Source organism: Pseudorca crassidens, chromosome 1, assembly GCF_039906515.1.
Source record: "Pseudorca crassidens isolate mPseCra1 chromosome 1, mPseCra1.hap1, whole genome shotgun sequence".
NCBI classification, from domain to species: Eukaryota; Metazoa; Chordata; class Mammalia; order Artiodactyla; family Delphinidae; genus Pseudorca; species Pseudorca crassidens.
In genome coordinates, this window is record NC_090296.1 from 85,585,225 (window position 1) to 85,599,225 (window position 14,001).

The 14,001-nt window shown below is 42.9% G+C and overlaps 1 protein-coding gene across 3 annotated transcripts in view; it reads left to right on the top strand.

Annotated features, from left to right (window-relative positions):
- The first annotated feature begins 55 nt into the window (after positions 1–55).
- Positions 56–14,001, top strand: part of MAPKBP1 (mitogen-activated protein kinase binding protein 1) — a 54,000-nt gene continuing 40,054 nt past the window's right edge. For all 3 annotated transcript variants that reach the window (XM_067744133.1, XM_067744123.1, XM_067744142.1), the window contains exons 1-2: positions 56–2,188; positions 2,737–2,959. In XM_067744133.1, the coding sequence (XP_067600234.1) occupies positions 2,843–2,959 (117 nt within the window). In that variant the 5' untranslated portion in view covers positions 56–2,188; positions 2,737–2,842. The remainder of the gene's footprint in view (positions 2,189–2,736; positions 2,960–14,001) is intronic.

Below are 14,001 nucleotides of genomic sequence, written 5' to 3' on the forward strand. Positions count from 1 at the left end.
AATGAGCATCATGAAAACAGACAATGGTATACACCTTTCCTAGACATCTAGAATTTTAGAATCTGACAACCATGTATACATATTGAGGACATAGACAAGCAGAATAAAAAGTGAAATAGCACACGAACAGTGAAATATGTATGTAAGGGTCAGCTGCATTTTGGAGGGTGGGGTAGCAATTATTTTATTTGGATAAAAGGGAATAATCCTGTTCACATTGGACCTGGGATTATTATTTTCTCATCTTACAGTGTATTCCCATATTGGCACTTAAAAGGCTACAAGCTATGTATCCTAGATGGTGAAGTTTGGACTAAATTGTGAAGAATTAAAAATACGTGATTTTGATCCTATACTGGAAGTATCCAGATTCTAGACTTAAGAAATCTCTTAATGACACTGTTCTCAGTTGCTTATCACCTAGGTCATCTTTGACAATGAAAACAGGAGCTTGTATTGTCTCTGCAATTTCAGCTTCAGATGGGAGTAATTTGGGGAACATTTTCTCTAAGAGGATAAACCAAGGTAGCTTTGTACAGGATATGACCAATGACATTCTGTAAACCCATTTCCTGGCCATGAGTGGTTATGTAAGTGAGAAAGCTACTAGTGGACACAAAAATTATCTGGAGAGAATTAGGGACAACTCTAGTGGGTGGAGATGGCAGTTGCTAGGGAATGCAGCACACAAGTAAGGACACCAGGTGGCACCCTTTATTAACAGTGTTATATTGGTTCCTTCTCCCCCGCCTCCCCACCTCACACCCAATGGAGGTAAAATCACAGACTAGCAAGGAGTTGAAGGAACCAACCCCCTATTTCTTACTGTAGCTATTACCAGTTGGTCTTCCCAGGAGGTGACTTCGCTGATCTTTGTGTCGACTTGTTAGCTTTACAGTTCTCATTTTTAATACCTGCTACAATACACACAAGAATATACCTGTTTTGCCACTTGGCTGTACAAGACCCACTCACAGCAATGGGTTTAGGAGTCCTTCCCTGTTGCTAACAGGTCATCTCCCCCAGGGGTTCCAAGGATCTGTCTGGGTCGGATGAGAGATGTATCAGTGTACTATTTCTCTGGAGCCGAAGTGTTTTGGCATAGGTTAACCTTTTTGTAAGGTAATTTCTCTAAATAGCAATGAGGCAGAAAGGCTCCTAGAAAATAATCTTAGACTGAAACACGTATGAAATAATATGTAAAGGTATTTCTGTGCACGCTCTGCCATCCCCCACACCCCGCCCATGAGCTAGAAAAACTATACCACGGAATCCAGTGACAGCAAGCTTGGCATTGATCTCGCCAAAGTAACTGTACTACGGAAAAGGTTTCATGAGTAAATTTTGACAGGAACATGGAAAATATCTGGAGCAACAAAGTCCTGGTTAACTCTGGATGAGAACACAATGGAACATTGGAGGCTAAGGAATCCATGAAACAGATCCATAGGCACAGTGACCTGACACCCCGCCTCCCTTCCTGCCTAAGCTCCCTCCTCTTTCTTCCATCACGGCCAATCAGGTTGCCTAGTTCAATATACTTCTCGGCGATCGAAAGAGTTACTCAGGAGAGTCATTTCCACGTAGGTCAACGCGCCGGACAGGTGGCGAGCAGAATCTTATATCCGTTTTAAATCCCAGCGCTTGGGAACAGACCTTATGGCTGTACCCAAGTCTTGTAATTCTGAGCTTGGAGTTAGTTTCAGCTCTGGTCCCTCGGGTCTATCAAATGCCTACCGTAGCACCCTGGGGGCGTGGTTACCGTTTTGTTGGGGCTCTGGAAAGTGCACTTATCTGGGGGACCGGGCCTGATAATACCATAAAAGGCTTGGTTTTCTCAGTTCTGAAGCCGTGTTCTGCCGACCTTCCTCTAGCAACCATACTCGCGACTGCATTGTGCGGAATCCGTGGTTCGCAAGTCCCTTGCCCTCTACTTCCTAGACCCTTTCATTGGCTCCGCCCCTATAAGCAGTACTCGTCCACTCTGGGAACGCCCCCCTGCGTAGAGACCGCTCCCCCTAGCCTCTGCTCCTCCTACCCAGCTCGTAGCTGAGCCCAGGCGGTAGTTCGCGTTTTGAGCCGCTCGTGCCACCATAGCTGTTGCTGCCGCTGCCGCCGCGGAGCTGAAATCGCTGAGCGCGATGCCTGAGGGAGCTGCGAGCCGGGCGGCCCGCGCGGCCCGGGGCTGGTGAGGCTGGCCCCGAGTGGGGGCGCTGGCGAGTAGCAGGGGCTTCTGAGGGAGCGGAAAGTGGAAGGTTTAGGGCTCCTGCGGCTGGCCGAGAGCGAGCTCGGGAGGGTCGTGGGTGGGGGAGGGAGGCTCCCGTGGCAGAACGGGTTGCAGGGCCACAGCGAGCCCCGCCACGCTGAGTGTCCCTGCGGCCGCCAGCGCAGGTGCTGAAGGATCCCGTGGGACTCCTCGGTGGCCTCGGCGGCCTCCTTCTTTGGACACTGCAGATGCCATGAGAACAGTTGGGAATTAACGGGAATCAGACCGGCCACTAGCCCTTCTAGGGCCCATCCCATCCTTTCAGTTGAACGCCTCTGGCAGGTGTGGCCCTGGCGTTTCTTCGCAGCTCAGGCTTTTTAGCCCCCGTTTACAAGAGTCTGTCCTTCAGGCGTTGTAAGAAACAGCACTGGGCTTGAAGGTGGGGATCAGGCGAAGGGAGAGGGCAGTACCTAGAGATAAGAGCTGCAGACACGGCTAGGCGGAAGGTAAGGTGTCTTCTAACATCTCAGGTCAGTGAGAGGGCATACTGGAAGGCCCTGTGGAGTGGGAAAGCAGTGCCGCTGTTGAGACAAGTCCTAAGATTGCGCCAGGAAGTGTCCCGGGGGGCTCCTCATCATGATGGCTGTGGAAGGGTCAACCATTACCAGCCGGATCAAGAACCTTCTGCGATCCCCATCCATCAAATTACGCAGGAGTAAGGCAGGAAACCGGCGAGAGGACCTCAGCTCCAAGGTGAGTCCTAGTATTGGGAGGCACCCCTTTCCTCCCCTACCCTCCTCTGCGCCATGTACATCTTTTACCTTACTCTTTCTTGGGAAGGAGGAGAACTAGCAGCTCACTTTGGCTCTGAAGGACCAAGTGTGCCCATCTCTGCCCCTCAAGAAAGCAATGAGCAAGCAGGGATGAGCATGCTGAGATTCATCTATGAAAAGGGAAGAACATGAGGAAGGCAACCCGGGTTCAGTTGTGGCCTCACTACAAACTAAGTCTGTGCTTGGGGAAGCCAGTTGATATGCTGTGACTCAGTTTTCCTTCTTGGAAGAGGGTAGTGGGACCACATATCCTGTGAAGGGCTAAGCTGCCACTAATGTAGCCGCAAGTGTTAGTGTCACAGCTGGGGTTATGTAAGACAGAGGTAGCAGAAAGAAATATGCTAAAACACCTAGTCGGAGGAATCGGCTAGGTAAATGCTCTTCCCTGGTGTCAAAACAAATTTACTTATCTATTCAAGAGACCTGAATTAATTTAACTGGAGTTTCTTGGCTTTTTAGGAATGGTAACATGCAAGGGGCCAAATATCTGCCAGCCAAGCAATTCTGGTTTGCTCTTGAACATTGCTTATCTCATTCACTATATCTCACCCTGCTGCAGAAGTTCCTCAGAGACCAAGTCCCTTTCCGTCCCCTCCCATGTCTGGGTGTAGATGTTTATGCTTTTTGAACTTTGTAGAGCCCCGCAAGTTTGGGAATACAAAAGTAGACTAATTTATTTAATTCCTGAGGGAACCTGGGGCCTTGTTGCCACAGGATCAGATTAGGCTTTTGTGTCTTATAAGCAGCCTGTAAACACAGTAGCCTTGTGTAGTGCAGGATTGCTACAGGGAGAGACATTTGAGACAGCAGCATTTTGTTGCCTTGCCTGTATCTCTTCAGAGATGAGTAAACCCAATGAGGAATGATTTAGAATGCTAATGTACAGCATGGCAGAGTTCTGGGAGGACTTAACTCAGATCCCTGTCCCTTAGCAAAACCTTACTTGGATTTGGTCAGAAGGTGAACACCTTTGCTGTATATTTCATTCAACAGGAATCAAAATTGGGCGCAAGGTTCCATGGCTGTGGAGATAGTGACTTGTCCGAGTGCTCTTATTAATCATTGTTCATAGTCTCCAGAGGCAGGAGAATGAGCCTGAAACATAGACACTGTCTTAGATTTGGCTCCATTCACTCATTTGTTGTGTTGGATCATTCTTAGTACTGTAAGCTCTCATATTCTTGGCTGGTAACTTGGCAATGACCAGCACCATTAGAGCCATCTTCGTGTCTCTTTGGTCTCTTTTTCTGAACAAGAATGGTATAGGTAATAGAAATGTATGATGGGAGTTTAGTCTTCAGTATTAATGCTTATTGTAACCGGATGGTACGGTTACCATTCTTTAAAATTTACCATGTCGTTCATCATTAATGCATTCTACAAACGTTTATTGTGTGCCTATTATGTGTAGAATCAGCAATGAATAAAACATCATATCCTTGCCATCAAAGAGCTTGTGGCTGTCAGACATGTAAACAAATAATTACAACATGGTGTGGTAAATGCTGTCCTAGAAGTATGTATAAAGGTGTTAATGGCAGCACAGGGGAGGGAAACTAAATCAGCTTAGGGGGATTAGAAAAAACTTCACAGAGGAAGGGATGCTCGAACTATGAGTCCTGAGGCAAGAGAAGAAGAGAAGCTCTCAAGGAAAACAGTGAAAAAAGGAATCCTTGGCATCACCATGAAACATCCCTGCTTCAAATAGGAATTCAGTGCTTCAGACTGCTTTAAATGGCTTTGTTTGTCCTAGAGCTGTGAATGAAGGAAATACTTAGCTAAAGTTGAATGACTCTTGAACAGTCTGACAGAGCAAGAGTGCTGGTGCATATCTTTAGCACCCAAAGTAGTAGCTGCCTTTGTGTGCCTCGGACCTTGCAGATGCCTGACTCCCCACACTCCTTACTGAAGGCTCTACCTGAGATGATTCTAAAAGCCTGCCTTGTGGTAACCAACATTAAGACCTGGTGTACAAGGCTTTGTGAGTTGCTCTAATATGTGGTAGCTGTGGTAACAGTCAGAGAGTTTGTGCTTCATGGATAAATAACTCTGAAACAAAATTTGAAGACCAAAAGACATATGCCTTTTGTGTGGGATGGGGACAAAGAAGGAAGCGACAGAGGGCCTTTCTGCAGCTCTTAACCTCATATGGCCTGCTGCTTTGAATCATAACTGTTCCTGCTGTCTAAAGTAGGCTTTTCACCAAATTCTCCACTTATTTTTAGATCCAACTCTATATTTACTGGAGCCACAGGGCCTTCTCTGACTAGCCCTACTACCTTGGAACCAATCTCTAATTGTTCTTTTATGTATGTCTTCATTTCCTAAGGTCAGAGCCATGTTCTTTATTTCCTTTACATCACACTGTGTAGTACAGTGTAAGGAATGCGCTAAATACTAAATGAATGAATGAATGAGAACAATTTAAAGATGTCAAATATAGTGGGGATAAACTTGAAATTCCATAAGAATAGCAAAAATGATCAGGAGGAGTTTGTGACCTCTTTAGAAGAGAAATCAAAATTAGGAAGAATAAAATGTGAAAAAAAGAAATAGAGATGTAGCCTATTTAGGTGTGAAGGGCATTAGCGAGAAAGGAAAGTAGTGCTCATTAAAGGCTTTTTAATTCAGGAGAGACCTAGTTAAAACTATGGTTAAAATATGGTTAAAAGCCAAAGTGAGAGTCAGTAGAGATGGGGATTTAAGTTATTAGAGAGAGTAGATGACAGCTGAGGTTTGTATTAAACTTTCTCTAAGGGAGGGAAGGAAGTCTCTGCAGTGTAATAGAATTGGAAAAGAGTAATTTGAGGTTTTATGCCAGATCTGCTGAGTCTTGATGAAGTGTAACTCAAAGTTATCAGTTGTAAACACTCTTCAACTTCAAATCCTGTGCAATTGTCAGTTCTTTCTCTCATCTCAGTTGAACTGTGTTTTCTTTAAGAAGCAAATGTGTGTGCTCTTGATAGCTAACCCTCCCCCTCTTTTCTTAAGTTTCTGAAAGATTTTTATGTGGAAGGAGCTGGGTTGTTTTTCATTTTAACAAAGAACAGAAATGGACTGAAGCCAAGCAGGCAAGATTTAAATTAGGGATACAAAAGGATTGCCTGTGCTGGAGGGTTGTTAGGTTTTGAAAAAATGAGTGAGGGAGGTTTTGAAATCTTCTTCCTTATTAATAACCATTAATACAATCCGAGTTATATGTTATCCCTTTGGAAACGATGGACAAGGTGACTGCAACTTTCTTCTAGTTCTCAGTTTTTATGAATATAAGTCTAATTCATATCCTCCCCCCCCACCATTTCTTCCCCCAGTGTTTCTCCGGCCTGATTGTATGGTAGTGCTTTGAGCCTTTTAGTATGTGGCTGTAAGAAGAATTTGTGTAGGTGAGTTTCATAGAGAAGAAAAAAGTGGCAGTAATCTAATTTCAGCTTTGGATTAGTGTTTGAGCCCAGGTATTAGTATTGAGACTCTTTATTATGCCTATTTGGCAGTGAGGAGTCATATTCAGTTTTTTAAAATATAAATTTATTTATTTACTTATTTATTTTTGGCTGCGTTGGGTCTTCGTTGCTGCACGCGGGCTTTCTCTAGCTGTGGTGAGCTGGGGCTACTCTTCGGTGCATGGGCTTCTCATCGCGGTGGCTTCTCGTGTTGTGGAGCACGGGCTCTAGGCGTGCAGGCTTCAGTAGTTGTGGCTCGCGGGCTTTAGAGCGCAGGCTCAGTAGTCGTGGTGCGTGGGCTTATTTGCTCTGCCGCATGTGGGATCTTCTCGAACCTGTGTGCCCTGCATTGGCAGGCGGATTCTTAACCACTGTGCCACCAGGGAAATCCTTTTTTCAAAGCATTTATGGATCACTGGCTGGCTCTAGCTTGATGGCGCTCAACTTGGGGGAGAGGTCAGGAGGGCAGTAAGACATCAGAATACCTGTGCAACTTTTTAAAAAATACGCATTCCTGGGCCCCATCCTATCTATATGGAATCGGAACCTCTGGGGGTAGAGTTTGTTAGTTGTGTATATATTAAGTTCCACCAGAAGCCCACTGCTGGTTTCAGCCCACCCTGAAATCTGTTGACTTCATACCCAAGTCCTCATTGAGGCTTCTTGAGAATATATAAAGCTAGTCCAGTAAGTATACTCTTCTCCTTGAGTAGTTTGTTTAATCTCCATTGTATCTTCTGGACTGATTGCTCTGTTAAACTGCTGTATCAGGGATAGATCTGAGAGAAGTGCCCTGTTGTAGGGTAAGATGTAAGGAGATGGTCATTGCCTTACTTAGATCAGCAGGAATTTCCCTTGCGGGCAGAAATAGGAAAACTTTATGATAATATCCCTGAGTCCTAGCCAGTTTTTTTGTCACCATTCCACTACCCACTGCCCTTGGGACTCATAGCAACCAAGAGTTTTTAGTGTGTAATACATACTCTCTGGGCTCCCCACTTAGAATGGATGACTGAGAGTAGAGGCCTCTGTGGCCAGCAGCCCTGCCCCTCACCTGTCTTTGTGAGTGAACTTGGGCAAGTTCTTGTTGAGTTTTCTGTCTATGATATAGTCTTCAGTTAAGGCTTGTGAAGTGTCTTGAGCTCCTCAGAACAGATGGTGTACAGGGAAAAGTGTGAGGTGTTCTGGTCTTGTTCCTTTGATCTCCATTTCCTTTTCCTTCCGGTGCCTGCAGCTGCCCTCAGCCTTCAAAGTAAGTCTCACTGGAGAGAGAGGATTCTTCTCTCTGCAGCCCAACACCTCTTGCTTTGCTGTCTAAAATAGCCCAGCCTCTTCAGGCTTTAAGTTGTCTTGCAAAGCCTGCCCTCATCCATTTGGCCTCACTTATTTCAGAGTCTAACAGTACTGCTGCTTTCCAAGTTTCTTTTCCCTCTCTCAGCTTGTAATTTAGGGCAAGTTTCCCCTTTTGGATCTGTTTGAGTCACTGTCTTCTTTCTTGCTAGTATTTTGACTGTCTTTGGGGCCATTGGTATTTCTCTGACTTCACTTCTCTCTTCTGTTTGTTATCTGTATGTTTTCATTTCTTGACTAATGAAAAAACATTCATAGAAATGAGGCTTCAGCCTGACCTCTATAACCTCTCTGTCAACCCCCTGAGTCTCAAGTTGGACTTGTGGCTGTTATCACTGCCTCTTTGTTTGGAAAACAGTCTAGGGCTTGAAATTTGGGACTATGTTTATTCAAACTAAGCTTCTCTGGGAACATGGTCTGTCCCACTGTTGTTCTCAGAGTATCTGTTGGTTTTTACTTCATGTCCAGACTGCCCTGTTGATAGGAAAAAAAGCTACAGTGTTTTCAGTAGGATTTGTTATATTATGAATCACATTCCCACTGCTACAAGCTAAGCCTCTCCTCTGGGCTCTGTTGTTTAATGCAGGACAGGGCCAGGTTTCTGTCAGCTTTCTTTCACATCAGTTCTCAGTAGAGGTGTGGAGTGAGAGCTGCCCATCTGTTTGGAAGTTTACTGAATCAAATCCACATTGTGGATTTTACTTTAACTTCTGTTACCTCTTTTTAAAAAATGGGGGGTAGAAGGAGGGCAAGAAATAAAGTGAGTGTGGCAGACAGATTGGGCAGTGTAGATCTTTAGGGTTGGTATTTTTGGTTGTTCAGATTTTCCAAATCTTGGTTTCCTTCCTCCTAACTGTTGTATCAGCAAGTTCACAGTGCTTCTTAATTGGCCAGAGCATTTTCCTCTGGTTTTGAAGGATGCTTACAGAAGAATGAGTTCATATTATGGATATCTCCTCTTAGACTTCTAGGGAGTGAATTCCACCCTCTCTCATTTTATCACAGAGAATGTTTGTAATGCTCTATGTGTTGTTTCCCTAGTCTATAAAACAGTCTCTTTTTAGGTTAGATTTTTAAATTTATACACTTTATTTCCCCCCCTAAACCTGGAATGGAGCTAAAGATACTTTCCCTTCCCTGCCCCTTCATTCATAGTTGAGATTTAAATGTAGTGGGAGATCTTGGAACAACACTTTGTGAGACCACGTGGCTGTTTTATTTTGTTTTTTTCCCCACTTTGTCACATTCTCTTTTGGAGGAATCCTGAGAAGAAATTCCTCAGGTTCTTCTGGGTTTGAACATTGCTTCTCACTTGTGCTGAGCTCACTAAGTTTCTGACTTCCCGTCATACCTCTCCTCTGTCTTTGCTTTCTTTGTTCCTTTAGTGGTGCTTCTGGTCATTTCCCCGTGAGTTCAGCTGACCCATTAAAGGTGCTTGCACTTAAAAACGAAACTTAAAAAAATTGTGAAATATAACGGACATTGAAAAGTTTATGAAATATAATAATATAACCTGGTATTGTGAATAATTATAAAATGATTGCTCACATAACCACCACCCAAGTCAAGAAATAGAACACTGCCAAGTTTCTGAAGGATGTGATGCTAATGGTGTCATTAAGGTGAGATGAGATTTTTGTCTTATGTAATTAAGATGATTTTATTGTTAAAAATTAAAATACTCAAGGACTTGATCTTGACTATTTGTCCTTTTCAAGTTTCTTCTTCTCTATCCATTATAGATTTGTGCTATTCAACATTTCCAGGTAGTATGCTTATTGGAACCACCCCTTTCCAGCCTTTGTTGTCAGTGCTTCCTGTCTTTATCTTACAATAATAATACTAGAAATAATATTTGTAGTGGTAATAATGACTAACATTTATTGAGTTTTTTGCTGTGTACTGTGCTTAAGCATGTACGTATATTATCTCATTTAAGTTTCACACCACCCTACTATAAGTACTATTACTATCCCCATTTCATAAATAAGGAAACTGATGCTCAGAGAGGTGGTTATATAGCCAGTAGATGACTGAGCTGGGATTCAAATCTTGGCTATCTTAACTCCAAAGCCTGCTCTTAATCTTTATCCTGTACTCCTCCCAGGGAGTCTTCATGTGCAAAACATGACACTGAGCACAGAAGTATGCCCAGTATTGCTATAGCCAAGAGTCACGTCTGCGATCAGCTTGGAAAAGGGCAGTACCTTAAAAAATATACTTTCCCCCCAATATTCCCCATAAAAGTTAATTTAGTGAACTTCTTAGAACGTTATTTTAGAACCATCATTCAGTAACCCTTGTCCCTTGCATCCTTGCTCCTCTTCCCACTCCCAACTCCAGATTTCATGAACTGTATCCCAACTTCTCATTCTATGGTACTGTTAGGAACTGTACAGCTCGTGGTTCTGTGGGTACGTGAATGTCAAGTTGACAGGGCACAGCTGTGTGGTTCCAGATGACCATAAGCCACAAGCAGTTACTGCTTCTCTCTTGGAGTTGGAGTGAGGTGGGGGAGTGAAGTGGAGACCAACAGATGCCTCGGTTGTTTTTGTGTGTGGGTATCATGAGGCTTTAAACTGTTCTGCTCTTAGTTGGCGGTTGATTGTGTAGCTCACACTCCTGACTGCTTGTTAGTGCCACCTACCCCAAATCTCTCCTTCTTCATCCCCATTCTCCACCTCTTTGTTACCTCTGTGGCTGTCCCTACGCACAACTGACCTTATCTTTGAAGCTGTGGAGAGTCACTGAGTTGAAATGCCTGTTTTCTGTGAAAGAAGCTGGATCTAAAATACCCTGTGCCAGGGCTGACCTGGATGATGACAGTTGGGGCTCAGGGAACATGAAAATGAGGTCATTTGCCCACCTGACTCTGTTTGGCTGGGTGGGCTCTGGGGTTGCTAAGTTCCTTGAGCAAGTGCCTTGCCTCACCTGATCTCAAACTTGTATTATTTTGATTTATTTCCTGAAATAGGCAACAGTGATAACATTATGGTTGCAAAAGCGTGGGATCTTAATGCATGCTTTCCTGCAGCTGCCCCAGTTAGTCCTGAGGAGAGGAAGCCCCAAGCTAGTTTGTGATCATGGGGGAGGAGCTCGGAGCATGCTCAGAACTCTTGACTCTTGCCATCACTCAGCTACTGCCTAGAGAAAAGCAAGCAGCTGCTTGTCAGGACTAAACATGCAACGGGCAGGCTGCAGGCTTGCCTCTGGTACCCTGACACTATTGGTCAGCTTCTATTTGGGAAAGCACAGTATCTTCGTACACCATGATGGTTTTCGTATGACCTAATAACCTGCTGCTGACTTTTCTGAACATGCCCTTTCTCCTTATGCTGTCCTTCCTTCCCCAGTCTGCTTTGGTCTCCCTTTGGAGGCCTCCACAGCAGCTGTGGTAGAGACTTTCCCTCATAGTTGGCTGGTGAACAGGGCTTCTCTGAGTTGAGGTGTAGACAGATTAGTGGGTGGGGGCAAGAGGCCAGTGGTCCTGTTAAAATGCAGACTGAGATTCAGACCCACCCCGAGACTCTGCATTACTACCAGGCTCCCAAGTGACGCCCATGCTGCTCTTCCTTGGGCCATACTTTAAGTAGCCATGCTGAGTGTGTGTGTGTGTGTGTGTGTGTGTGTGTGTGTGTGTGTGTGTGTGTGTGTGTGTGTGTGTGTGTGTGTGTGTGTGTGTGTGTGTGTGTGTGTGTGTGTGTGTGTAGTGGGGGCTGGTGGGACAGCTTCCTCACTTCTCCCAGGGCTGTTGTGAGGATTCAATGAGATTTAATGAATGTGAAAGCACATTGTAAGATCTAAATAAGTTTACAGCTATTAAGGGGTTTCTAATATTATCAGGGTCCACAGATTTCTAGAATATCCAGGAGTTTTCTTCTAATTTGCTGGCAAGATTTTATTCCTTCAAGTTTCCATTTGTGAGAAGTCCTTTTTTTGCAGGTTCAACCTCTTCTGTTCCAACACTGAATCATCCTCCCTGTGCAGCTTTTTATTGTGACCTATCTTCAGCCCCTTTTTCTTGCCAATATTAACTTGTATCAACTATACTTTAACTACTGACCAAAAGAAAGATTTAGCAAATATTCTTTTTGATACTAACTACTGTGTAACTTATTTCAGGGTTATGGATATGATTTTGGGGAATTAAAAAAGGCAAGCTAGTGAACCAGGAGTGGGGGGAGTCCTAATTTACTGTGTCTGATTGGAAATCACTGGAGTAGTAAGCATGCTTTTTTGTTTTGTTTTGTTTTGTTTGCGGTACGCGGGCCTCTCACTGTTGTGGCCTCTCCCGTTGCGGAGCACAGGCTCAGCGACCATGGCTCATGGGCCCAGCTGCTCCGTGGCATGTGGGATCTTCCCGGACTGGGGCACGAACCCGTGTCCCCTGCATCGGCAGGCGGACTCTCAATCACTGCGCCACCAGGGAAGCCCAGTAAGCATGCTTCTTAACAGCAGTAGCTTCTGTAGAAATAAATATAACTTTTTTTCTTCTTTTGGGGCTAATTCATTTATACTGGGAAATAATTTGGGAAGTGAATTAGTCTTAGAGCTTCCTTTCAGACTAAGAATTTAAAGGCAGAGTGAAACGCATTAATTTTATGACCCATTGTTTTATGTTTCTAATGTTTGGATGAGAGTGAAATATTCTATTTAAATAATTTTTCCTTAAAGAAAATATATGAAGATGTGGGGAAACAAGTGCACTCATACCCTTCTGCTGTTAGTGAAAGCAGACATTGATCTAACCTTTTTAGAGGACAACTTGGTAATATCCATTAGAAGAAAAATTTACATATATCTTTTGATTTAACAGTTATAATTCTGGGAGTTTATTCTATGCAAACACTTACACCACACAAAAGTGTATATAACTGAATTTTTCTGTTGTTGGGGAGCGTTATTCACAGTAGTGAAATCTTTGAAGTAATCCAAGTAACCATCAATGGGAGATTGGTGTACATCCATAAATGAAATACCTTGTACTGGTTGAAAAGAATGAGTTCAATCTATATATACTGATATGAGAGGGTATACAAGATCTATTAAGTGACAAAAAGCAAACTGTATAACAGTTTTTATGTTAATGATTATTTATATTTTGTTAAAACATGTATGTTAGTATATGCATAGAAAAAATTGTGAGGCTATAAATACCAAACTGTTGTTAAAATTGGTTACCTCAGGGAGGGATAGTAGATTATGGTGGACATTCACTATCTACATTTCTATATTTCTGTAATGTTGGAATTTTTTACGATGAGTGTGTGTTATTTTTGTAAGTAGAAAAAAAATAGTAAAGATAAAAGTCTCTCCAATTTAAACATGTGTATTTCATATTTAAATCTAAAATGTTTAAATTTAAAAATCTGTATACTCATTTTATTAAAGAAGTTGTGTACAAATGTTGGAAAATATATCTGGTATAATAAACTTTGTTTTTTTAGTAATAATAGGACATAAAAATATTTTCTCACAAATTCATCATTAACTTCTTGAATTTGAAATAATTCATTTCTTTTTTAAAAAAAATATTTATTTATTTAGGCTGTGCTGGGTCTTAGTTGCGGCACGTGAGATCTTCGTTGCTGCATGCAGGCTCTTTAGTTGCGGCATGAGGAATCTTTAGTTGCGGCATGCATGTGGGATTCTAGTTCCCCGACCAGGGATCGAACCTGGGCCCCCTGCATTGGGAGCGTGGAGTCTTAGCCACTGGACCACCAGGGAAGTCCCGAGATAATTCATTTCTGATACTCAAAAATATTTCCTTGGTTAGCTTTGGTAAATAAAATGTCTTTTTATACTTTCTGAAGTACATGTGCTTTCTGAAAAGAGTTTTTTACACCATATAGAGAAACATAAAGAAGAAAACAGGTCATTCATAATTCTAACATCCAGAATAACTACTTATAGCTCCATTCATTTCTGATTAAAAAGGACAGGTAAAGCTCTTTTTAAATAATAGTATTGTTACTTTTATTAAACAAAAATTATCTCAATCTTTTTGGACTTACTCGTTAATTATAATTTAAGTCAGATTTATGAAGAGCCATGCCATGCATGTATTTACTAAAGTCAGGGGTAAAACTGTTTGGTTTGTAATCATGCAAGGCACATGGATTATTCCATTCAGACCTTCACCAATCTTTCTGGAAAGGCATCAGAATCCTGC